The sequence below is a fragment of the Halichoerus grypus genome, chromosome 11 (genome assembly GCF_964656455.1).
Source record: "Halichoerus grypus chromosome 11, mHalGry1.hap1.1, whole genome shotgun sequence".
Lineage (NCBI taxonomy): Eukaryota > Metazoa > Chordata > Mammalia > Carnivora > Phocidae > Halichoerus > Halichoerus grypus.
In genome coordinates this window covers 7,203,860-7,229,158 of record NC_135722.1, presented here as the reverse complement: position 1 = coordinate 7,229,158, position 25,299 = coordinate 7,203,860, and the positions used below count along the sequence as shown (strand labels likewise).

At 51.9% G+C, this 25,299-nt stretch overlaps 2 protein-coding genes and 2 long non-coding RNA genes across 7 annotated transcripts in view; 3 read left to right on the top strand and 1 right to left on the bottom strand.

Annotated features, from left to right (window-relative positions):
• Nucleotides 1–16,506, top strand: part of CAPN1 (calpain 1) — a 27,220-nt gene extending 10,714 nt beyond the window's left edge. For all 4 annotated transcript variants that reach the window (XM_078057786.1, XM_078057788.1, XM_078057789.1 and 1 more), the window contains exons 11-22: nucleotides 9,706–9,884; nucleotides 10,629–10,640; nucleotides 11,334–11,545; nucleotides 11,642–11,681; nucleotides 12,221–12,286; nucleotides 12,376–12,433; nucleotides 13,206–13,270; nucleotides 13,892–13,960; nucleotides 14,196–14,274; nucleotides 14,824–14,940; nucleotides 15,281–15,339; nucleotides 15,717–16,506. In XM_078057786.1, coding sequence (XP_077913912.1) covers nucleotides 9,706–9,884; nucleotides 10,629–10,640; nucleotides 11,334–11,545; nucleotides 11,642–11,681; nucleotides 12,221–12,286; nucleotides 12,376–12,433; nucleotides 13,206–13,270; nucleotides 13,892–13,960; nucleotides 14,196–14,274; nucleotides 14,824–14,940; nucleotides 15,281–15,339; nucleotides 15,717–15,743 — 983 coding nt within the window. In that variant the 3' untranslated portion in view covers nucleotides 15,744–16,506. The remainder of the gene's footprint in view (nucleotides 1–9,705; nucleotides 9,885–10,628; nucleotides 10,641–11,333; nucleotides 11,546–11,641; nucleotides 11,682–12,220; nucleotides 12,287–12,375; nucleotides 12,434–13,205; nucleotides 13,271–13,891; nucleotides 13,961–14,195; nucleotides 14,275–14,823; nucleotides 14,941–15,280; nucleotides 15,340–15,716) is intronic.
• On the bottom strand, nucleotides 14,879–20,085 carry LOC144379404 (uncharacterized). The gene is made up of 3 exons (XR_013442280.1): nucleotides 19,975–20,085; nucleotides 15,400–15,551; nucleotides 14,879–14,986 (listed from the first exon to the last, which is right to left on the bottom strand). It is a non-coding gene; the product is annotated as an uncharacterized LOC144379404 (long non-coding RNA).
• LOC144379487 (solute carrier family 22 member 20-like) lies at nucleotides 17,727–18,356 on the top strand (the record flags this gene model as incomplete). Its single annotated transcript, XM_078059103.1, has 1 exon — nucleotides 17,727–18,356. A coding segment is annotated over exon 1 (366 nt), but the record flags the coding sequence as incomplete, so codon positions are not given.
• On the top strand, nucleotides 18,463–25,299 carry LOC118549371 (uncharacterized). Its single transcript, XR_013442281.1, has 3 exons — nucleotides 18,463–18,559; nucleotides 19,941–23,764; nucleotides 24,886–25,299. It is a non-coding gene; the product is annotated as an uncharacterized LOC118549371 (long non-coding RNA).

The following is a 25,299-nucleotide window of genomic DNA, read 5'->3' as shown; positions in this document are numbered from 1 at the left end:
TAAGTGTGCAGTAGCATTATGTCTAAAAAATGTACATACCTTGATTTAAAGATACTTTATCGCTAAAAATACTGCCATTTCAGCTTTCAGCAAGTTGTAATCTTTTTTTTTTTTTTAAAGATTTTATTTACTTGTTTGACAGAGACATAGCGAGAGAGGGAACACAAGCAGGGGGAGTGGGAGAGGGAGAAGCAGGCCTCCCACGGAGCAGGGAGCCCCATGCGGGGCTCGATCCCAGGACTCTGGGATCATGACCTGAGCCGAAGGTAGACGCTTAACGACTGAGCCACCCAGGTGCCCAGTTTATGTAATATCTTAAATCCCCTGTTGTCATTCCAACAGTCTTCACAGCATCTTCCCCAGGAGTAGATTCCCTCTCAAGAAACCACTTTTCTTTGTGAAGCCGTAAGAAGCAGCTCCTCATCCATTAAAGTTTTATCATGAGATTGCAGCAATTCAGTGTCATCTGTAGGCCCCTCTTCAAATTCAGTTCTCTTGCTGTTTCTGCCACATCTGCAGCCGCTTCCCCCACGGAAGCCTAGGACCCCTCAAAGTCATCCATGAGGGTTACAATCAACTTCTTCCAAACTCCTGTTCATGTTGGTATTTTGACCTCTTCCCCTAAATCACAAGTGTTCTTTTTTTTTTTTTAAAGATTCTATTTATTTATTTGACACAGAGAGAGAGATATCACAAGTAGGCAGACAGGCAGGCAGAGGGAGAGGGAGAAGCAGGCTCCCCGCTGAGCACGGAGCCCGATGTGGGGCTCGATCCCATCATGCTGGGTTCATGGCCTGAGCCAAAGGCAGACGCCTAACCGACTGAGCCACCCAGGCGCCCCTAAATCACAAGTGTTCTTAATGGCATCTAGAATGGCGAATCCTTTCTAAGTTTTCTTTTCTTTTTCTTTTATTAAAAAATTTTATTTATTTGAGAGAGAGAGAGAGAGAGCACAAGTTGGGGGGAGGGGCAGGGGGAGAAGCAGACTCCCTGCTGAACATGGAGCCCGACTTGGGGCTCGATCCCAGGACCTCGGGATCACGACTGGAGCCGAAGGCAGACGCTTAACTGACTGAGCCACCCAGGCGCCCCTCTAGAAGGTTTTCAATTAACTTTGCCAAGCTCCATCAGAGGAATCACTATCTTCCTTACAAAAATATATTTCTTAAGTAGTAAGACGTGAAAGTTGAAATTACTCCTTGATCCAGCGACTGCAGAATGGGTGCTAGGTTAGCAGGCGTGAAAACAACATTAATCTCATTGTATGTCTCCATCAGAGTTCTTGGGTGACCAGGTGCATTGTCAAAGAACAGGCATAATTTGAAAGAAATCCTCTGAGCAGTAGGTCTCAACAGGGGTCTTAAAATGTTCAGTAAACCATGTTGTAAACAGATGTGCTGTCACACAGGCTTTGTTATTCCATTTAAAGAGCACAGGGAGGGGCACCTGGCTGGTTAAGTGGGAGGAGCATGCGACTCTTGATCTCCCTTGGCATCATGAGTTTGAGCCCCAGGTTGAATGTAGAGATTATGTAAAAAAATTTAAAAATTTAGAGAGCACAGGCAGAGTAGGTTTGGCATAATTCCAAAGAGCCCTAGGATTTCTGGAATAGTAAACGAGCACTGCCTTCAACTTAAAGTTACTAACTGTATTAGCCCCTAATGAGAGAGTCAGCCTACCCTTTGAAGCCTTGAGACCAGGCATTGACTTTTCCTCTCTAGCTATGAAAGTCCTGGGTGGCATCTTCTTCCAATAGAAGGCTGCTTTTTCTACATTGAAACTCTGTTGTTTAGTGTAGTCGCCTGCATTAATGATCTCAGCTCAATCTTCTGGGAACTTGCTGCATCTCCTACATGAGCACTTCCTGCTTCCCCTGGCACCTTCATGGTATGGAGTTGGCTTCTTTCCTTAAACTTTATGAACCCACCTCTGCTACCTTCAAACTTTTCTTCTGCAGCTTCCTCACCTCATTCAGTCTTCATGGAATTGGACAGAATTAGGACCTTGCTCTGGAGTAGGTCTTTGGTTAGGGAATGTTGGGGCTGGTTTGATCTGTCCAGACCACTAAAACTTCTTATCAGTGATAAGGCTATCTCACTTTCTTACTGTGTGTGTTCACTGGAATAGTGCTTTTGTTTTATTGTTTTTTAAGATTTTATTTATTTATTTGGGAGAGAGAAAGTGCACAAGCAAGGGGGAGGGACAGCCAGGCGCCCCTGGAATAACACTTTTAGTTATCTTAAAGAACTTCTCTTTGGCATTCACAACTTGGCTGTCTGATGCAGCAGGCCTAGCCTTCTGCCCCTCTTGGCTTTTGACACGCCTTCCTCATTAAGCTTAATCATTTCTAGCTTTTGATTTAAAGTGAGAGACGTGGGACTCTTTCATTTGAACACTCAGAGGCCGTTGTAGGATTATTCATTGGTTTCGTTTCAATATTGTTGTGTCTCCAGGAATAGGGAGTCCCCAGAAGAGGGAGAAAGATGGGGGAACAGCCAGTGGGTGGAACAGAACACACAGCATTTATCTAAGTTTGCTGTCTTATGTGGGTGCAATTTGTGGTGCCCCCAAACAAGCACAATAGTAATATAAAAGATCACTGATCACCATAGCACCATATATGGTATGAGATAGGTGCCCAACCTAATTCTTTTGCGTGTGGAAATCAGTTGTTTCAGCATGATCTGTTGAAAAAACTATTCTTTCCCCCATTGAATTGTCTTGGCACCCATGTCAAAAATCAATTGGCCATCGATGTGTATGGGTTTATTTTTGGACCCAGTTCTTTTAGTTTATATATCCCCCTTTTTTTTTTAAGATTTTATTTATTTATTTATTTATTCATTCATTCATTTAGAGAATGCAACGGAGGGGGAGAGGGAGAGAGAATCCTGAGCAGATTCCATGCTGAGTGCAGAGCCCAGTGCAGGGCTCGATCTCACAACCTTGAGGTCATGACCTGAGCTGAAATCAAGAGTTGGATGCTTATCCGACTGAGCTGCCCACGCGCCCCTATATATCTGTTCTTATGCCTGTACCACGCTGTTGTAATTACTGTAGCTTTGTAGTAAGTTTTGAAATCCGGAAGCGCGAGTCTTATAACTTCTACGTTTTTTTCATAATCATTTTGATTTCTGGGCCCCTTATAATTCCATATGAGTCTGAGGATAATGCTTTTCCGCCTCTTTGAAAAAGGATGTTGGAATTTTGATAAAGATCGCATTGAATCTGCAGATCACGTCTGGTAGTGTTGACATTTTAATAATATTAAGTTTTCTGATCCATGAACTTGGAGTATCTTTTTATTTTTTCATGTCTTTAATTTCTTTCAGCAATGTTTTGCCATTTTCAGTGTTCAAGTCTTTCAACTCCTTTGTTAAATTTATATCTAGATATTTTATTCTTTTGGATACTGTTGTAAAGGAATTGTTTTCCTAATTTCCCCTTTCAGTTGTTCATTGCTGGTGTATGGAAACACAACTGATTTTTGTGTCTTGAGCTTATAACCTGTAGCTTTGCTGACTTTGATATTAGTTCTAGTAACTTTTTTGTGGATTCTTCATCTTTATATACAGGATCATGTTATTTGCAAATATAGTTTTCTTCTTCCTTTCCAATTTGAATACCTTTTTTTCCCCTTGACTAATTGCTCTAGCTAGAACTTCCCATACCATGGTTATATAGCAGGGGTGTAAGCAGGTATCTTGTTCCTGATCTTAGGGTGAAAGCTTCAGTCTCCACTACTGAGTATGATATTAACTGGCTTTTCCCATAAACACTCTTTATCATATTGAGGACATTCCATTTTATTCTTAGTGTTTGTTTTTTGTTTTTAAAGATTTTATTTATTTGACAGAGAAACAGCAAGAGAGGGAACACAGCAGGGGGAGTGGGAGAGGGGGACAAGGAGCCTGAAGCGGGGCTTGATCCCAGGACCCCAGGATCATGACCTGAGCCAAAGGCAGACACTTAATGACTGAACCACCCAGGTGTCCCTATTCTTAGTGTTCTGAATGTTTTTATCATGAATGTGTGTTGGACTTCGTGAAATGCCTTTTCTGCATCAATTAAGATGATCATGTAAGTTTTTCCCCTTTGTTCTATTAATGTGTAGTGTATTAACATTGATTTTCTTATGTTGAACTATCCTTCATTCTTGAGATAAATCCTATTTCATGGGGTCTAATCCTTTTAAAATACTGTTGAATTTGATTTGCTGGTATTTTGTTGAGGATTTTTACTTTGATATTTGTAAGTGATGTCCTGTGATTTTTTTGTGATGTCTTTATCTGGCTTTGGTATCAAGGTAGTGTCATGTAGAATGAGTTAATTTATCAAAAAGAAATGATAATGTAAATGAGAAATCATGTAGAATAGTAATTAAAACACTTTGTGCCTATATTAGAAAAGAAAGATCTGAGATCAATAACCTGATCTTCTACCTTATGAATGTAGTAAAAGTGCAAATTAAACCCAAAGCAAGCAGAAGAAAGGAAATAATAAAGATGAAAGGCCAAAGAAATGAAATAGGGAATAGAGACACAATAGAGAAAAATCAATGAGACCAATAGTCAGTCCTTTGAAAAGCTCAGCAAAATTGGTAAATCTTTAGCCAAACTAAACAAGAAAAAAGAAGACTCAGATTACTAAAATCAGGACTTAAAGAGAGAACATCACTACACTACCAACCCAACAGAAACAAATGGATTATAAGGAAATACTGTGAATAGTTGTGTGCCAACAAATCAGCTAACCTAGATGAAATGGACAAACTCCTAGAAAGAAACAAGCTACCAACATTGACTTAAGAAAAATAGAAAATCTGAATATACCTGTAACAATTACAAGATTGAGTCTATAACCAAACCTCCCAGTTATAACCTGCTAATTATTGTTTTATTGTTGATTTCTAACTTAATTTCCTTGTAGTCAGAAAACACAATCTATATGAGATCATAGCTTTGAAATAAACAGAAGCTGGTTCTACAGCCCAGCATGTGGTGAATTTTCCTCAGTGTTCCCACATTCTCGCAAAGACTGGTTAACACTTCTCAATTTTGTATTGTATGCCAAGCACTCCTCTAAATATTTTAAATATTTAGATAGGGTAGGTAGGTACTATGAGGTAGGTACTATTATTATACCTGTTTTACAGTTAAGGAAGGTGAGTCACTAATCTAATAAGTGACGGAGCTGGGATTTGAATCCAGGTTTGCAGCCCTGCAGTCTGTTCTCTTGACCATTACACAATTCTGAATGTTAGGGGGAATGTTTTATAATTGACCACCATATCAAACTTAATATTTCGTCTGCTTAATCTGTCAGTTACTGGAAGAGGGAGGATAAAATCACACACCCTCCTGATGGTTTTGCCAGTTTCTCCCTTTATATCTATCAATTATATTTCTTTGCATGTTTTGCATTATGATATTAGGTGCATCAAGCTTAGAATTGTTATAAGTTGCTAGTGAATTGAACCTGTTTTGTTATTTTTGTTGTTGTTGTTTAATGGCTACCTTCTATGGTAATAATTCTTTTACTTTTAAGTCTATTTCAGTCGATGTCACTATAGCAACTCCAGTTTTCTTTTGGTTAGTAATTTAGTGGTATGTTTCGTTATACTCTCTCTTTTTTTTTTAAGATTTTATTTATTTGAGAGAGAGAGAGCACACACGAGCAGGGGGAGGGGCAAAGGGAGAGGGAAAGCAGACTCTGCTGAGCAGGGAGCCTGACGTGGGGCTCCATCCCAGGACCCTGAGATCATGACCTGAGCCGAAGGCAGATGCTTCACCGACTGAGCCACCCAAGGGCCCCTCGTTATACTCTTTGATGTCTAATCTTTCTATAACTCAATGTTTTAGTTATCTCTTGTAAACAGACTATAGCTGGCTTTTTAATCCATTTGAAAAATTTTGCCCTTTGATTAGAAAGTTTAATCCATTTACATTTGCAGTGATTACTAATAACTTTGTATTTATCTCAGCAGACTTACTGCACATTTTCCGCTTGTCCCTTCTGTTACCCCTTATTTTGCATTGAGTTCTTTAACCTTTTTCTCTACTAGCTTTTCAGTCTGTGAGCTTGGAAGATATAAGTGCTTTAATTCATACATTCTGAAGTTAGTTGATCAATGCAAAGACCTTAGACTACTTAACTTGGATCAGCCCCCCCCCTTTGTTTACTATGCTGTTTTTAGTTAGTATTGTAATTCTAAACACCTTCCTTCCTGCTGTCAATTAAATATCCATTAAATATGATATTTAATTATCAGCAGGGAGCCTGCTTCTCTCTCTGCCTGCCACTCCCCCTCATCATTATCACTATTTGATATAGCCCAGATTCACTGGATTATCCATGTAATGGTATTTTTGCTCACCATTTTCACAGCTTTCATCTGAGATCAATTTCCATCTCCCTGAAACACATACTTTTATATTTCTTTTTCTCCTTCACCTCCTCCTCCTTCTCCCTCTCCTTCTATAAACTTTCACACTATCTCTGTAAAATGCCTTTATAGTGTGCTCATTCTTGACAATTCTCTGGACAGAAAATTCTAGACTGCATTACTTTCAGCCCATTGAAGGGGTTACTCTTTCGTTGAAAGTTACTCTTTATTCTGAATCTGTTGTTGCTCTGTGAGTCAGGACTCTGTCTCCCATGCCTCCTGCGATGCTTTGTCTTTTCTGTTTGTTTTTGTTTTTGTTTTCTAAAGATTTTATTTATTTATTCATGAGAGACACAGAGAGGCAGAGGCAGAGGGAGAAGCAGGCTCAGGAGCCTGATGCGGGACTCGATCCCAGGACCCTGGGATCAAGACCTGAGCTGAAGGCAGACGCTTAACTGACTGAGCCACCCAGGCACCCTGTCTTTTCTGTTTTAAGATTGTTTATCTTTGATATTCTGTCATTTCACCGTGATATATTGAGGTGTGGATTTCTTTTCATTCCGCTTTGGATTCATTGGGCTTTCTCTGTCTGAAAATTGATGTATTTAGACAATTCTAGAAAATTTTTAGTCATGATTGTCTAGAATAGCAGCTCCTTCTTATACTCTTCATTTTCTCCTTTTAGAATTCCAATATAATGTAAGCTGGAACTCCTCACTCAATTGTCTGTGTCTCTTAACATCGCTTCAGTTTTCCATCTAATTTCCCTGGGTTGCATTCTGGATAGTTCCTTCAGATCCATTCTCAATTCACTAATGGTCTTTTTTGCTGCATCAAATCTGTTGGTTAATCCTTCTAACAAGTACTTAATTTTGTTAAAAATTTATGTCTAGAAGTTCTAATGGCTCTTTTTCAAATCTGTTCATTCTTCCTCATGTATTCAAGCTTTTCATTTATTTCTTTAAATATAATAAGAATAGTCTTTTATATTCTGTGATTATTTCAATATTTGAAGACTTGGTGGGTTGGTTTTTGTCCACTCTGGCTGCTGGTTTTCACCCCTCATGCCTTCTTTCCTTGTGAGATTTTTGACCCATATGGCCTACAAGTTCATCGGTGGGAGTTCTTTGAGTCCTTGGGTGAAGTTAGGTTCCTCCAGTGTTTCTGTCAGTCACCTGGATGCTGCCAACCCAGGACTCTTTCAAAAATAAATTCTCTCCTTAAGGTTTCCTTGACCTTACAGGCAGCATGAATTGAAACTGTAAGCTTGGGGCGCCTGGGTGGCTCAGTCGGTTAGGCAACTGCCTTCAGCTCAGGTCATGATCCCAGGGTTCTGTGATCGAGCCCCACGTCGGGGCCCTTGTTCAGTGGGGAGCCTGCTTCTCTCTCTGCCTGCCACTCCCCCTGCTTGTGCGCGCTCTCTCTCTCTCTCTGACAAATAAATTAAAAAAAAGAGAGAGAAAGAAACTGCAAGCTTACTTGAAGGCTTGTGGCTATAAATTCTCCGGAAGATTTTTTTTTCCCCCTCTTCCCAATGAGGTTTATTTTTCTTTCATACTTAACACTGTTGGCATTCCTCATAGGGGTCCCAGTTTTATCACAAGGATCTCCTATTAGATTTTATCTCCCATCCCAGTACCCAGGGCTCAGGGTCTCCAGGAATCAATAGAAGTCCTTTGGCATTATTTACCTTGCAGGCTCCTAGTGTCTTTTTTTTTTTTTTAAGATTTTATTTATTTATTTGAGAGAGAAAGAATGAGCAGGGGGAGAAGGACAAGCAGACTCCCCGCTGAGTGGGGAGCCCCATGCGGGGCTTGATCCCAGGACCCTGAGACCATGACCCAAACTGAAGTCAGACACTCAACCGACTGAGCCACCCGGGCCCCCCACCTAAATGTCCATTTTTTAAAAAGGGCTTTATTGAATTGTAATTCACATACAGTACAATTCACCTACTTAAAGTACAAAATTCAGTGTGGCTTTTCATATATTGTGCATCTCTCACCACATCAATTTTAGAACATTCTTATTACCCCCAAAAGAAACCACACACCCTGTGGCTGTCACTCCTGAGTCCGTCTTCCTCCTCATTCCCACATAACTGCCAACCTGCTATCTGTCTCTGTGGATTTGCCTGGTCGTATACTTATCCATGTTAGAGAACCTAGCAGTACTCCATTCCTTTCTGTTGCTGAATAATATTCCATTGTTTGGTTACATCACATTTTTTTTTTTATCTATCCCTCGGTTGATGGACAATTGGGTTATTTCTACCATTTGGATATTATAAATAACGTTACTAAGAATATTCACATACAAGTTTTTGTGTGGCCATATGTTTTTGCTTATCTTGGGTATATAGCTAGGAGTAGAACTGCAGGGTCATATGATAATTCAGTGTTTAACCATGTGAGGAACTGCCAGGCTATTTTCCAAAGTGGCTGCCCCATTTTACTTTCCCACCAGTAATATCTGAGGTTCTGATTTCTCCACATCCTGGCTAGTACTTGAGAGAATCTATCATTTTGGTTAGTGTCACCTTGTGTGGGGGGAGGACGGGAATGCTGTGGCTTATTCGTTTCTCTAAAAAAGTTTCGCGTATTTTATCCAGCACCTGGTTGTTTGAGGGGGTTGTGAGCAGCTGAATCACCAAACTCCCAGAAATGTCTTTGTCACCCTTGGCAGCTCTGAGGCCTCCCATCAGACCCTGCTTTCTCTTTTTCTTTCCTAAGTCATTGTCCACACAGCAGTTTTAGCTACCTTAGCAAATCCGAATCCATTCATGCCCCTCCTGCTGCAAGCCTGTTGGGGGGGGGGGTAGGTCCTTTTGCACTTCAATTAAAACCACACTCCTTACCACCCACCCTGCTCCCACCCCTTTTTCCCCTTTCTGGATCCCCAGTGCTCACTGGAGCTAGATGCTGCATCAGACCCTGGCTGTCCCCTCATGTGTGGGGCTCTTGGTTCTCTCCTGCTGCCCAGGGTCTTCCCAGGGCTTCTCCTTCCCATCTCTCTTAAATGTCACCTCCTCAAAGATGCCCACCCTGACCAGCTGCAGCTTGCTTTTTTTTTGTAACTGTTCCGTTAATTACACTGACTTGCTCCTACTTTGCCTCCCCTCCTGGAATGTGAGCTCATGAGGGTAGGGACCGTGTGTGTCCCCAGTGCACGGCTGTCACGTGGCACACGGTGGACACTTAGCAATATTTGTTGGATGAATGAATGAACAGACACATGGGGGAGGGGAAGCCTGGAGAGGGGGGAGGGGCCACTCTGCGCCGTTTCTCCTCTGATTCCTGCCGACCACCCGTCTGCTACAGCCACCTTCTGGGTCAATCCCCAGTTCAAGATCCGGCTGGAGGAGACAGATGATGTGGACGACGACTACGGGGCTCGTGAGTCAGGCTGCAGCGTCGTGCTAGCCCTCATGCAGAAGCACCGCCGGCGCGAGCGCCGCTTTGGCCGCGACATGGAGACCATTGGCTTCGCGGTCTACGAGGTGAGCCGTGAGCCGTGAGCCGGGGGATCTCAGAACCGGCGGGGAAAGCCGGCCTCCCGGTGCACTGTAGGCGATCCCCAGCAGGGGGCGCCGGAGGACACTGCCGCCGTAGCCCCGAGGCAACCAAGGACACTGTCCCTTGGAGGCACCTGCTGAGGCCGTTCTTTGGCAGAGGGATCTGGCTTAGTTGACAACTGGGAGGTAGCTTCTAGGGGACAGACTTGGGCTCAGCTTCAGAAAGAAGTAGGCAAGTGCGCTGTCCTGGAGGAGTAGTGAGCTCCCTGTCTTAGAAGTATGTAAGCAGAGGCTGGCCTAGGAGGGCCCTGCTTCACTCCCTATGTTCAAGACAGAAACTTCTGGACCTTCCTGGTGGGGGCTAAGAATGGCCACAGTCTTGGCCCAGGCCCAGAGCTCCTGGCTGCAGACTGGTGTAGACCTCTGATGTCTCTGGACTTTGGGACATTGCAGGTGGCCACCCTGGGGGCTGTCCTGGGTGCTCTGATTCAGAGCCAAGGCCCAGGGTGTTCTGAGGATGAAGAGGACCCTGCCTGGGCCCCCTGTCTTGAGGTCCTGAGGTCCCTCTCTGGTGTGAAGACAGGTCTGGGTCACCAGTGGCCCCGAGTCCTCCCTCCTGGTCTCTTCATCCCATCATTCTTAAGAACTCAGGGCCTCTGCCCAGCACATGCTGCACCCCCCCTCTTCTGGGCCAAGCACACATCTCTAACTCCTCCATCTCTCTGGCAGGTCCCTCCGGAGGTAGGTGTGACACCGGAATCACCTGGATTTACATACCCCTGAACACAGAGGGCCCGACGGTGCCCAGAGGGGAGCAAGATGGCAGCAAGCCCGCACGTAGAGAGTTAAGAAGTCACCTCATTTTATTGCTCACTAACCGTCCTCCTCCCCCCACCCGGGGCAGGGGGCTGTCCTAGGGACCAGGGCAAGTAATAAGTGAGGGAGCTGGATTTGAACCTTGGCCCTCAGAGTTCTCCTCCCCTCAGATGCACACCTGAGGCTCTTCCCGTCTTGCTGTTTCCACTGAGTAACCCTGGCTGGGGCTGCCTGGGGCTGGCTGAATGTTCCGCACCCTTGAGCAAGCTGCCTAAGCCTCCGTGTCGGTGTCTGTTAAATTTAGGGCACGAAAGCGCCATCTCACAGGGCTGTCGTGAGCTTTAAATGAGGGGCCCCGTGGCAAGTACCCTGCGCTGTGTGACTTGGGGAATAATCATGGGAATGTTATTTCAGTGGTGTCCTAGTATCTCCATCCACCTCCAGAGTGTCCCCTCACCTCCGCCCCGTGCGGAAGGCAGGGTTGTCGCCTTCACTTGACCCGAGGCAACTGAGACAGAATGATTTGTCAGGGTCGGGGTCGGTGGGCAGCTCCTGGGGGCGGGGGGCGAGGGGCGAGCGGCCAGCTGCAGCCCCCGCTCCCCCCTTGCCTCCCACCAGCTGGTGGGCCAGCCGGCAGTGCACCTGAAGCGGGACTTCTTCCTGGCTAACTCGTCGCGGGCACGCTCGGAGCAGTTCATCAACCTGCGCGAGGTCAGCACCCGCTTCCGCCTGCCGCCCGGGGAGTACGTGGTGGTGCCCTCCACCTTCGAGCCCAACAAGGAGGGGGACTTCGTGCTGCGCTTCTTCTCAGAGAAGAGCGCCGGGACCCAGTGAGTAGAAGGCCCCTCGCCAGTGACTGCTCCCCACCTGCCACGGGTCCCGCTGTACCCCCCCTGACTGGCCCCCCTCTCTCCCCACCTCTGCAGGGAGCTGGACGACCAGATCCAAGCCAATCTCCCTGATGAGGTGCGTGCCCTGCCCCTCCCCAACCCCCCCGTGCCTTCTTCCTCTGCCTCACCCTGGATGTATCATGGGGACCTGGGTGTCCTGGCTCCTGGGAGGAGCCATACAAGGAATCCTAATCCCTCATCTGCCCAGCACTTGATAGTTTGCAAAGGACTTTGAGATGATAGTGGTGCAAGGTCCCTGAGGTCTTGTCTCTGCTGCGTCTATGCTGAGCTCTTTACTTGGTCACCCCGTTTCCTCCACAACAACCCTGTCAGGGTGCTGTCACCATCTCCCCCTTCAGCGAGAAACTCAAGTTCAGGGAGGTTAAGGAACTTGCCCAAGGCTCACCCCCATCATGGAGCTGAACTGCACCCTCCTCAGGCCACAGAGCCCTGGGCAGGAGGAGAGTGGGGTCTAGATTCCCACTTTCCAGGTGAGAAGAGTGAGGCTCAGGCAGGCGCATGGTGATGAGTGGTCCCAGCCTCGCCCCAGCTGCTGCTCATGCAGGGGCCCGGCTGGAGCACCCCTGACCTGCTCTCCCCCTTCTCTCCATCCAGCAAGTGCTCTCAGAAGAGGAGATTGACGAGAACTTCAAGGCTCTCTTCAGGCAGCTGGCAGGGGAGGTAGGCTGGGTGTGCTGGAGCGAGGGGCTCTGGGGCACCAGGGGACTGCCTTTCCCCAGGGCGGGTGCCATCCTCCCTCTTGCCCCCAGGACCTGGAGATCAGTGTCAAGGAGCTTCAGACCATCCTCAACAGGATCATCAGCAAACGTGAGCGTCCCAGCAGCTCTCCACCCTGTGTCCTCACTTCCTCCAAACCCCAGAATCTAGGCTTCTGCTCCCACATTGAGCCAAACCCAAGCCCTTGGTCTTTGTGGGTAGGTGAAGCCCTACTCACCCCCTGCTGAGCCCTGCTCACCCCCACTTTCCTCTCAGACTGCTTCCATCATCTTGCCGGTCCCTGTTCTCTTATGCCCAAGTTCTGGGACCTGATGTGGTTAGAAGCTGAGCTGCAGGCAAGCACCGTAATACGAAGGAGCAGGCCCCCCTTCCTCCAGAAGATACACCCCAGGGCCGGGCCGAGTGGCTTCGAGCAGAACATGGCTGGCTTCACTCCCCAGTGTGCACAGCCAAGAGCAGCCACCCCCCAACCTTCCCTTTGCCCCACCCCTGACCTCCTTCCACGCTGCTCCCCTCAGCCCAGAGCCCTCTCCTCTTGCTCCCCTTTGGGGCCTGCAGCAAACCCCAGTCCTTCCGTGGCAGCCTTGGCCTCACGTTTCTACTGCATTTGTCCCACTTCTGTTTGGCACTGACTTCCTTTCATTCATGGCTGTTCCATGGCAGGGACACGGTTGCTGGGACACCAGCTTGATTGCTTAACTACTTTAAACTGTGCTCACAGTAAAACTGATCTGACACACCCACTGTGCTAGACTTTACACACCATGTGCCGGGAATCATGCTTCCCTGGTGCCTGGGCCCCCAGCACAGGGCAGGCCCCGGAAGCTCGCTGGTTGGGGGGTCAGAACTGATTTTCTTGCAGACAAGGACCTGCGCACCAAGGGCTTCAGCCTAGAGTCGTGCCGCAGCATGGTGAACCTCATGGATGTATCCTTTGCTTGTGTTTCCTGAGGCTGCTTTGGTTTGGTGGGGGGGGGACGTGGTGGGGGAAGGACGCCCTGTGACCTCTCCCGGGAGCAGTGCAGAGAAAGGGACAAAACTCTGTCTAGTGTGGATGGACAGTTCTTTTCCTGGGCAACTTCCCATTGATTGGGAGGGGGAAACTGAGGCACGGGCTCTGTGTTGAGTGGGAGTTAGAGCAGGGCCTAGGTCCCTGAGTGACCTTAAGGCTGGTGCTTTTTGCACCCCTCCGAGCCCAACCCACCTGGCTGTGCAGGCTCCTGCCCCTTCCCCTTTCTCCTCATCTCGAGGTCAGTCTCCGTTTCTGCCTGGTTGCTCCTCACCCTGTGCCTGGTTTAAGCTTCTTTTTTTATTTTTTATTTATTTATTTTTAAGATTTTATTTATTTATTTGAGCGAGCGAGAGAGAGAGAGCGAGCAGAAGCGGGGTGAGGGTCAGAGGGAAAAGCAGACTCCCCGCCGAGCAGGGAGCCGGATGCGGGACTCAATCCCGGGACTCTGGGATCCTGACCCGAGCCGAAAGCAGACGCTTAACCAACTGAGCCACCACAGCGTTCCTGGTTTAAGCTTCTTAACAGTAGCGCCCCAGCGGGACGGCAACGGGAAGCTGGGCCTGGTGGAGTTCAACATCCTGTGGAACCGCATCCGGAATTACCTGGTAGGTGGTCCGTGGTCCCTGTCGGCGCCCTCCCTCCGCTGCGGTTGCAGTCCCAGGAGGGGCCAGCTGCATGGTCCCTCCGCCCTGGGTCCGCCTCTCCAGATCCCAGCCCCTGGCCCAACTTTCAGGTCTTTCCCCTGCACCCTCAGCAAGCCCCCACCCGGGGGGTGGGGGGGACCGGAAGGGCTGGGTGCCCCCCCTCGGCCTGGCCCTCACCCTCTGCTCCCCACTCCAGTCCATCTTCCGGAAGTTTGACTTGGACAAGTCGGGCAGCATGAGTGCCTACGAGATGCGGATGGCCATCGAGTCTGCAGGTAAGGCCGGAGGGCCAGAGGCTGATGGCCCCAGGCTGATTTCCTGCCAACGACCCAGGGCGGCAGGCCACCACCCTGCCCTTGTCCTTGGGGTGGTGACGGTGATGGGGTATGGCAGTAACAGCCGTCTTCTGACTTCTTCCCGTGATGACTGAACTAAGTGCTTTATCAGCGTTTCCTCTTGCCCTCACTGCAGCCTAAGTGGGAAAGGGTCTCTTACTATCTCCGCTGTACACAGAGGAAAGTAGGGCTCAGAGAGGGAAAGCCAGTAGCCTGCGGCCACACAGCCAGGCACAGGTGGAGCTGGGATTCAGAGCCTCCAGTGAGAGAGGTGCATGTCAGGATGAGACCAGGGCTTTCCGCACAAATAAGACTGGGCCCCTGGGCCCTCCCCAGCCAGCTGATTCCCTGGGGCCATCGGACCCTGCTTGCCCAGCCCCTCCCAGCACTGGGCCCTACTCAGGAGGTCTTGAGGCCTCGGAGCTGCAGGGCTCACCCTGCACACCCCCCAGTCCCCCTCCCTGGCCCTAACCCACTCTCCTGGGCCAGGCTTCAAGCTCAACAAGAAGCTGTATGAGCTCATTATCACCCGCTACTCCGAGCCAGACCTGGCCGTGGACTTCGACAACTTTGTGTGCTGCCTGGTGCGGCTGGAGACCATGTTCCGTGAGTGTCCCATCTGGCTCCTGCCGCTAGTTCTGTCTCCCGTCAGCTGGGGGGGGAACGACAGGGAGACATAGGACACACGTGTCATGGCGTGTGCAGAACGGTGAAAGTCTCTGCACTTGGGACCCTGAAGGCTGAGTGCCAGGAGTCTGGGGGAGTGGGGACCTGGCAGCAGGGGTGGGCTCAGGCAGCAGGAAGAGCTGTTTCCCCGGCAGCGACAGATGAGGGCTTGGGGTGCTGTGGGGATGGGGGGGGGAAGGGCAGGGGGCAAGGTGGGTCCTGGCCCTGCGTGAGTGTCCCACTGAATTCTCAGTGCCAAAACATCTTCTTTGGAATGTAGGGTTTTTCAAAACTCTGGACACAGATCTGGATGGCGTCGTGACCTTTGACCTGTTTAAGGTGGGAACTTGCCTTGGCTGTGGCAGGGGAGGGTGTTTAGGGGTGACGGAGCTTTCTCACCTGCCAGCGGCGGGAGCCTGTGGCCTCAGACCCAGCCCCAAAGGCCAGGCCTCCTGAGTCCTGGAAGGATGGGGTGGGGTCGTCTGGGTCCTGGGAGGGGAGCAGGAAGGGAGGGCCAGGCTCCCCCGGAGGTCTCTGTGAGAGCCAGCACCCTGGTCTCCCAGGGTTATAGGAGGTAAGAAGGTGCCCTCCTTCCCCCAGAGGGTTCCCTCCCACCTGCCCTCAGTGGGTGAAGCGACGGTGGCTTCCGGGCTGGGAGGCTGGACGTCGCGCTTCCGCCGTCCCCGGCTGAGCCGTCTCTCTGCCCCCTTCCGCAGTGGTTACAGCTGACCATGTTTGCGTGAGGCAGGGGCTCAGGGCCCCGCTGCGTTCCTCCCCGCATCCGCCCAGCCATGCCTTCCCGCCGTGCCGCAGCAGGCCACCCAGCTGCAAGTGCCTTCCTCGGACCAGGAGGCGGCCTCGTCCTCCTGTCCCCTCACCTCCCAGCTGCCACCGTTCATCTGCTCTGCGGAGAGCTGTGTGGCCTTCCCTGCCTTCGCCCTCCCTGGGCTCGGATGGACTCCCCCGCCCCTCCCGTCGTCAAACGAGGAAGGCAGCTTTCGCTGTTCCTGCCTCAGGATGGGGCTCCCGGGGGAGCTGACAGCCCCAGGCCTCCTGGCATCTCCCCATGTGTCCTGTCCCCTTGCTCCAGAGACCACCCACCTAGCCTAGCCACCTGGCCCCACCTGCGGACTATAGAACATAACCACTAACTCTGCACACTCTGCAATCCAGATGTGCAGGCCCCCCCCCAGTGGAGGCCTCCTCCTGAGGCTGGGAAGGCCCGTTCCTTCCTGTGCAGAAACCAGTGCCCCTCGCCTCCATGGCCTGCCCGCCACCCCCACCCCCAGCCCTGCCCCACCTGCCAACCAGGAGTCGCCTGGACTGAGGGGTAGTCAGGTGCTCCCTCCCTCGCTCCCTCCTTTTTTATATTGGTGATTTTAAAGGGGACTCTTCAGGGACTGGTGTACCAGTAACGGGGGTGCCAGAGGCACCTGGGTGTGGGGTGGGGGTGGGGTCTCACGTTTCCATGCCGAGAAACCCCCAACAATAAAGGAAAAGGCCCCACACCTGTCTCTGGAGTGTATTTCTGCCCAAAGCTGGGGCTCAGGAAGGCATCAGCAAGCCTTGACCTGCAGGGACAGCCGGGGGCCTCACACCACCCCTGCCCTGCCCTCTGGCTCCTTCCCTGATGCCCTGGGGACTCACCCCTGCTGGAGTCCTGGGTATCTAGGAAGTTGGGGAGGATGGGGCCCCAGCTGCAGGGACAAGATCATACTGCTGAGGACCCATTGACCCCGCTGGTCCTATATGCCCCCCTCACAGCCCCAGAGGACTGACCCCTGCCCTCCATGTACACTCTGACCCGGGGAGGCGCCGGCTGAAACCCGAACTCCTACTGAGCACAAACCTGACCCCCCAGGAAGCTCCCAGAACACAAGAGCCTCCTTCACCTAGACACCTGCAGCTTATGTAAGCTGCTCCAGCCCCCTGGGGTCCTGGCTTTTCTTCCCAGAGATAAGAGGGGGTTGAGGTGAGGGTAGAAGAGCTAGAACAATGGGAAGAGGAGGGGGATGGGTGAGCCACAAACCAGGGCAGCGTCTGCAGGGCAGAGGCTGAGGGAGCCAAGGTTGGGGGTAGGGGCTGAAGAGAGAGCCCCAGGTGGCAGACTTCCCATACTCGGCCCGCCACAGGCTGGCGCAGGGCCTGGACCCCCTGTCCCGAGCCTGCATTTTGCCCTCAGGCGTCCTAGACCAGGTCCTGGGCCTTGGTGTCCTGTTACTAAGGAGAGTGCCCATCACTTCCTGGGAGTCTGGGCTGGGGTGTAAGGGGGCCCGGTGGAGGGCTGGGAGGCAGGGGCATGGATGGGCCCCACCCTCGTAGTTCTCTGTATTGGGCTTTTGTTTGATGAGCAGGTTGGAATAATGGTCTGGATGATCTGGCGGCCCCACCCTCTCACAGACACCCCCCCATCCCCCCACCCCCGCTGAGGCTGAGTGCCTGGGACGGAGGCAGGGAGACCTGGGCTTCCCCTTGGCTGCCCTGCTTGAGCATCTTTAAGGGACTCAACCCCACCCCACCCCACCCCAGTTTCCCTGTGCAGCCTCTGACTTCTTGGTTGGGGCACAGGGACTGGGTGCCCTGTGCTGAGGCTGGATCGGGCTCTCGAAGATGCCTCACGATGGCCTCCCGAATAGAGGGGAAGGTGGTGATGGTGTCGCCGTGACTGGGGGGGTCCTGCTGGTGCAGGCAGGGCTTGGGCAGCTGGGCTTGCAGAACTGGGCGGTGCGCTGCGAGGCGGCGCTCTGGGAACCCTGGTTTTCTAACTGGGAGGGGAGGTGGAGCGAAATGAGGAGCAAGGCCCTGGAGGGAGGGGGAGCCCTGTAGGCAGGGGGACGCGCGAGGCCTCCTGTGAGGTGTAACCGGACCCCTCCGACCTGCCGGACGCAGGGTGTCTGCGGTCCTGACCCCGGGGCCTATTTCTCCACCTCCCGGGGCCCGGTCCTTCACATAAGGCGTGGCAGGCTGGGCCATGGGTTGGGCCCGTGGCCATGGCCTTCACGGACCTGCTGGACAGCCTGGGTGGCGTGGGCCGCTTCCAGCTCGTCTGCACGGCCCTGCTGCTGCTGCCCTGTGCCCTGCTGGCCTGTCACAACTTCCTGCAGAACTTCACGGCCGCCGTGCCCGGCCACCACTGCCGGGGCCCCGTCAACCACACCGTGGCCGCCACCAACCGCTCGGGGGGCTGGCTGAGGGCCACCGTACCCCTGGACCAGCTCGGGGCCCCCGAGCCATGCCGGCGCTTCACGGAGCCTCAGTGGGCCCTCCTGAGCCCCAACACGTCTGGCCACGGAGCGGCCACGGAGGGCTGCAAGGACGGCTGGGTCTATGACCGCAGCGTTTTCCCGTCCACCATCGTGATGGAGGTCAGCGGGGTGGGGGTGGGGGGCCGGGGTGGTGCTGGGGGGGGTGCTGCCCGAGGCCGAGGCTGGAGCGTGCCTCTCTCCCCCCTGCAGTGGGATCTGGTGTGTGAGGCCCGCCCCCTCCGCGACCTAGCTCAGTCCATCTACATGGCCGGGGTGCTGGTGGGCGCCGCCGTGTTCGGCAGCCTCGCGGACAGGTGAGCCTTGGGGGAGGAGGGTCCCAGCCACCTGAGCCTCTTCATTTATCTTACTTTATTGACGTTGATTTGTATAGAGATAATTCATTCGCAGGGTTCACCATTCCAGAAGGTGTGGGAGAGTCTGCAGGGAAGCTTCCCTTTCCCACTCCTGCCCCACTGTCCGGGGATTTCTAGAGGGCAGCCTGGTTTCTGTGTCTCTTACCAGAGATTTTATGATTTTATGTCATCCAAGCCAACAGGGACATATGCTCTGTCCCACTTTTATCTTACAAATGCTGGTGCACCCCACGTGTGCTTCTGGACCTGGCTTTTACTTCCTTTCGAGGCCTCTGCATGTTCCTTTAGAAAGAGCTTTCTGGTCCTCCCTACCGTCCCTGCTGAATTCTACCATATGGGCGACCAGAACTAAGCAGAACGGCCCCTGAGGAGAGCCGGCAGCCCTTCTAGAGAGACCCTGGGAAACCCAACATGGCGCTAGGCTCCAATGGAGTCGGCTCCACACCTCCTGTCCTATTTCCCCTGCCTTCCAGCTCGTCCTCCCCTTCTCCCTGCCCTCCTCCTCCCCTCCCTGCCAGTTCTGGGGGGCTCTCCAGCACCCTGGAGTGTGGACTGCCCCCCAACCCCGTGCTGCATGCCTCAGACCCCTCATGGGCAGCTCTGTCATGACCCTGGTCATACTGTGTCACCACACAGCCTGGCCTTCCCGTGGACGAGCTTGTCTCTTATCCGTGGCGTCGAGTTTGCCACCAGCCCCCAGTGCAGGACGGTTTCCTAGAGGTGGTCGAGGCATGTTTGTGTCAGAGAATGAATGAGTGAACAAATGAGTGGATCCCGGGATGGGCAGCGTGTGGCCCCCTTCCTGGCCTGCTGCCCTCCCAGCCACGCTAGGGCTCTGGCCCCGGACCCTCACAAATGGGGCAGTGCCAAGGCCAGGCTGGGTTAACCCTGCTACCCTGACCCCTGACCTTCGACCCCTTTATGGTGTGGCAAGCCCCCGCCCCACACTAACCTCCCCAGCATGACCAGTTCATATGAAGACTTGATGTTGGGGTCCTGCTCCCACTGGCCTGTGAGTCCTGGTGTGAGGCCTCCGTCCAGCCGGAAGGTCACTCAGGGGACCCTCTGACCACAAGCCCCGAAGATTGGGAGCTGGGTTGGGGGGCCAGAAATACTCGAGTGAAGGAACAAAAGAGAAAAGACGTCTCTTCGGGTCCGGTTTTCCCTCCCTGACCAACCTCGGCTGCCACTGCCTGGGTCCCAGCGGACGTTATGGGGGCTGGCCTGGGGGGCAGCTTCCTCTCGCCCTCCCTCGGCGACCCCCACAAGGGATGCAGCCACTGTCTCCGGAAGCTAACCCTGTGCCCGGCGCCCGGCTCAGGCTGGGCCGCAAGGGCCCTCTGGTCTGGTCGTACCTGCAGTTGGCGGTTTCGGGGGCGGCCACAGCCTACTTCGGCTCCTTCGGTGCCTACTGCGTCTTCCGGTTCCTGATGGGCATGACCTTCTCCGGCATCATCCTCAACTCCCTCTCCCTGGGTGAGTCCAGCCAAGGAGGGGCCTGGAGGGGAGGAGGGCTCGCGGAAGTGGGGATGGCGCCCTATTAGTGGGTGTCCTACCTGTTGTGTGGTGCTGGGATCCTCGTCCAGTGACTTCCACTCAGAGCCCCCACCCCAGGGTTCTTGGGCGACCTGGGCTCTCAGCCATGGCCCTGCCGGCAATGAGCCGTGGACCCTGGGTTGGGATGTGCCCATCTGTATGCTGAGAGGGTTGGGTTATTTCCTGTGCGCGATGGTCCACAATAACCATTTAGTAAACACCTACTGTATGCCACGCCCAGTGTGGGCTCAGTGTGGGGACACAGAAGGGAGCTGAGACACAGTGGTCCCCGAGGCTGCAGGTAGTCCTAAGATTATGTGGCTCCAAAAAGGAGCAGGGCTCACCCGGGCTGCAAAGGTGGTGACTCCTTAGCACCATGGTGGAGACCTGGCCCCTTGGAAGCCAGGTGGGAATGTCCCCCACTCCCAAAGTGACAGGGTCAGTCCTCACTGGAGGCTGGTTTCAGGCAGCGGCTGGAAGCTCCAGCATGGAGCACTGGTAGGCAGTGGAAAGCTCACGGTGCACACAGGCCTGCCACCTGCTTGTGCTGATGGCTTAGTTTGCACCTGGGACACTACCAGGCTCAGGGAGGGTCTGAGGGATCCAGAGACTGCTGCCAAAGACGGAATGGGTCTTTCTTTTCAGGGATGGGGAGGACATCTTAGGGCTAGCGAGCCAGAATGTACCAGGCTGGCACACCTGACATCCCCCTCCCTGAATCAGGACACTGAAGCTTGTTGATCTCATGCACGATCCCGGCAAATCCCAGCCCACTCACCTCAGCCTCCAGGCTGGGCGTCCAGCCACAGCTCATGGGATCGGAAGGCAGGAACAGACGTGCACGGGCCATCTCGTGCTAGAGTTACCTCTATGACACTCACACCCCTACATACACACATACATTCCTACCTACAAACACCCCTGCACACACCTACTACTAGAACTACTACTATGTACCAGATGCGGCTCTAAGCACCAGAGATGGAGTAATGCACAAAGCAGATCTCTGCTCCCATGGAGCCTGTGCTCTTGTGGGGGAGGAAAGACAGCCACATGAATAGCGGATCATGTAGTATGTTGGACGGGGATAAATGCTGCAGAGGAAACTAAAGTCCAGAAAGGGGATAAGCAAGCAGGGAGTGGGGGGTGCGGAGTGGCCAGGGGAAGTCCTCACCGAGCAGAGCTTGCTGGAGGGAGGGAGTGCGCCCCGCGGCTATCTGGGGGAAGAACATTCCAGGCAAAGGCCCTGATGGGGTGTGTATTTCTAGTGGGCTCAAGAGGAAGGGGTTCATTTTTTTTTTTTTAAGATTTTATTTATTTATTTGACCAGGGAGCGGGGGAGAGCGCACAATCAGGAGAGAGGCAGGCAGAGGGAGAAGCAGGCTCCCCACTGAGCAGGGAGCCCGATGCAGGACTCGATCCCAGGACCCTGGGATCATGACCTGAGCTGAAGGCTGACGCTTAACCGACTGAGCTACCCGGGCGTCCTGAGGAGGGGGTTCTTGTGGCTGGAGCAGAGCACAGGGTGGGAAGCGGGGAGGGGAGTGGTGACAGATGAGTTGGGGGTGCAGATCCTTAGGCCCTGTGACCGCTTACAGACTTTGGCTTTGACTCTGAGCAAGACAGGAGCTACTGGAGGATCCCAAGCTGAGGAGAGGCCTGACCTGATCTGACTTAGCATTTGCCAGGGTCCCTGTGGAGGCCGGTTCTGCGGCTCCTGCGGTCACCAGCCAGCCGCAGACTGGTTCGGGCCGGGGGTAGCAGGAAGAGGCAGGAAGGGCTCGACTGGGTTCTGCTGGTAGAAGCAGCAGGATTTGCTGATGGACTGGACACACGAGCTGGCTGCTCATGGGAAAGAAGTGTCCTCGTTAATGGCTACAGTTACCTTTTAAGCCTGTGCATGATTTGGTTTTTTGTTTTTAAGATTTTTTTATTTATTCATTTGAGACAGACAGATACAGAGAGAGGGCATGAGCAGGGGGAGAGGCAGAGGGAGAGGGAGAAGCAGACTCCCCGCCGAGCAGGGAGCCCGATGTGGGACTCGATCCCAGGACCCAGAGATCATGACCTGAGCCGAAGGCAGGCGCTCAACCATCTGAGCCACCCAGGCGCCCCGAGTGTGCATGATTTGTTAATCAGTCCCCCAAGCATGGACAGCTAGGTTGTTTCCAAGTTTTGCTATTTACAAAAAAAGCCTTGTAATTAAGAGCCATTGTATTTCCTTTCCTACCAACCATTTACATGTTTTGCCTGTTTTTTTGTGGGTTTTTTCTTTTTCTTTTCTTTTCTTTTTTTTTTTTTTTTTTTTGCCTTTTGGTCATTTTCCTATAGATATGAAAGAATCCTTCCAATATTAGGGAAATTCACCCTTTCTCTATAATTTGAGTTGCAAATTTTTTGTTTGACTGTTTTCGCTGACATTATGACTTGACTTACGGTGTTTGCTTTTTTTATTGTTGTTAAAGCCAGTCAGGGTGTTCGTTCTTATATGCACTCTAATTTTTATAAAGTCAAGATTGTTGTTCTTCCCTTTTATTGCTTCTGAGTTTTGTGGCATTCTTAGAAAAGACTTTCCTGACTCTAAGATTGAAAAAAAAAAAGTTGCCATGATTTTTTTCTAACGTTCTTGTGGTTTTATTGGTTATATTTAGTTCTTTGGTGCACCTGTGGCTCAGGAAATCTCTGGAAAAATTTCAAGTGGCCACAGAGTCGCCATGAAAGGCACAGGTGGATTAGACAACCATGGGGGCTGTGAGTCCTACTGATCCTGTCCTGATTCTCTCTGCAGTCGTGGAGTGGATGCCCACCCGGGGCCGGACCATGGCGGGGGTCTTGCTGGGGTACTCCTTCACCCTGGGTCAGCTCATCCTGGCCGGAGTGGCATACCTGATCCGCCCCTGGCGGTGGTTGCAGTTTGCTATCTCTGTTCCTTTCCTCATCTTCTTCCTCTATTCTTGGTACGTCCCGACAGAGAGGGGGGTGGGGGGTGCACCCGTGTGACTGAGCCCCACCTGTGACAGTCTGGGGCTATGCAGTGACTGGCACTTGCTGGACGTGGTGGGGACTCGAAAGAGGGTCGATGCTTGCGGGGACCATGGGCTCACGGGTACTGCCCATGGCTGTTGGGAAGCTCCCATAAAATCCCTCACATTAGTGTAGGGCTCCAGAACGTTCGAGTGGTTTTGCCTCATCAGTTCCTTTGCAACTCACAACAGGAGGGGAACTGAGGCACAGCCCAGGGAGGGCCCATGTTATTCAAGCCACACAGCAGCGTCAGAACCAGATTCAAAACTGGATCTGTGAACGTTTCTAAGTGCCCTTTAGCAGTTCGCTGCCTGCTGTGCTTTGGGAAAGGGAAGCTGGCATGTCCCCCGGTCTTCCCGAGTCTGCAGGCAGCAGGAAAGGGAAGGAAAGTGTACTTGGGTTTGGAGAATGGAAGGAGCTCTACTCACCCCTGCCATCCTTCATCCTCCTTTCGGTCCCAGGTGGCTGCCAGAGTCATCCCGGTGGCTCCTCCTCCATGGCAAGTCGCACCTAGCTGTGGAGAACCTGCGGAAGGTGGCCGTTATGAATGGGAGAACGGAGGAAGGGGAGAGGCTGACCACAGAGGTAGGCGGCATGGGTGGGAGAAAGGGGAGGGACCGTTTTTAGTCTGGCTGGTGGCCTCAAGATGTGCTGGGACTCAGTAGCTTGCCAGGAGTCACCCACCACCCAGGGGAGGAGGCTGGGAATAAATAGAGAGGGAAGAGTTCCGGTGAGGCGAAAAGGTGAATGGCTGTGTGATCTGAGAGCGATAACTTAACGGCTTTGTTCATCAGTCCACCCATCTATGCCATGGGGAAATAACCCCATCCACATTGACACCTCGCCGAAATTTAAATAAAATAAGAAAATAAAGTGAAAATATTAAAGTAGAAGTCATAAAATGAAATTATCAAAGAACCAATAATAAAAGTACCCTTAACGATAAATACCAGCATAAGATAATTACCATTTGTAAGATAGTTACCATTCATTATAAATAAGTATGGTTTCTCGAGCCCCGTGTTGGCACTCTGCTAAGGGCTTTATGTACATAATCTCATTTAATGTGTTACTTTTGGGGGCGCCTGGGTGGCTCAGTCGTTAAGCATCTGCCTTCGGCTCAGGTCATGATCCCAGGGTCCTGGGATCGAGCCCGGCATCGGGCTCCCTGCTCCGCCAGAGGCCTGCTTCTCCCTCTCCCACTCCCACTGCTTGTGTTCCCTCTCTGGCTGTGTTTCTCTCTGTCAAATGAATAAATAAAATCTTAAAAAAAAATCCTTAAAAAAAAATGGTACTTTTGTGGTTGAGGAAACTGAAGTTTGAATGGGCCAGGTCATTTGCCTAAGAACACACAGTGGGAAGTAGCAGAACCACTCAGAACCCCTGCCCTTAACCACTGCCCAAGCCTATCTCAGAGTCTCTACCAGGGGTGAGGCGTGAGGGTCCCTCGAGAACCACAGGTGTCAATTTCAGCCTAATCAGCAGGGAGCTCAGGAGCCTTGGGACTCACATTGGAGCCTCTGCTTCATCCCGAAGCTCTGGAAACAATCTGTTGAGAGCCATGAGTCCCAGCATGCAAAGACTAGAACCAGCCACCTTGCTGGGGACCTCAACTTTGACCTTCCTCTCCACAGATAAAGGGACTCCTCGCAGGAAAATAGGGTCCCAGATCCTTCCCTTCTGCTGATCAAACTTCCCTTGTCCAGGTGGTGAGCGCCTACATCCAGAGTGAGATTGCAAATGTGCACACCTCCAACTCCATCTTGGACCTCTTCCGAACCCCGGCTATCCGAAAGGTCACGTGCTGTCTCATGGTGGTCTGGTAGGTGATATGCTTGCGCCCAAGTCTTTGACCTGAGGCAGGGACGCACCTTTTATCCCCACTTCCAAACTCTGTTCTCAAATGCATTGAGCAGGTGAGCCTTGTGAATTCAATTTTGTTCCCTACTCTTTGTCTAGGGTCCTCTGGCCCTCTGCTTGGCGCTGAGATGTGGTCATAGTTGAGACATCTGTGCCGACCTAGGGACCCCACATCTGGACAGTGGGTCTCACCTTGGTGGGGGGGGCGCCCATTGGAATCACCCACGCAGCTTTTCCAAGATGTACCTTGTCCCATCCTG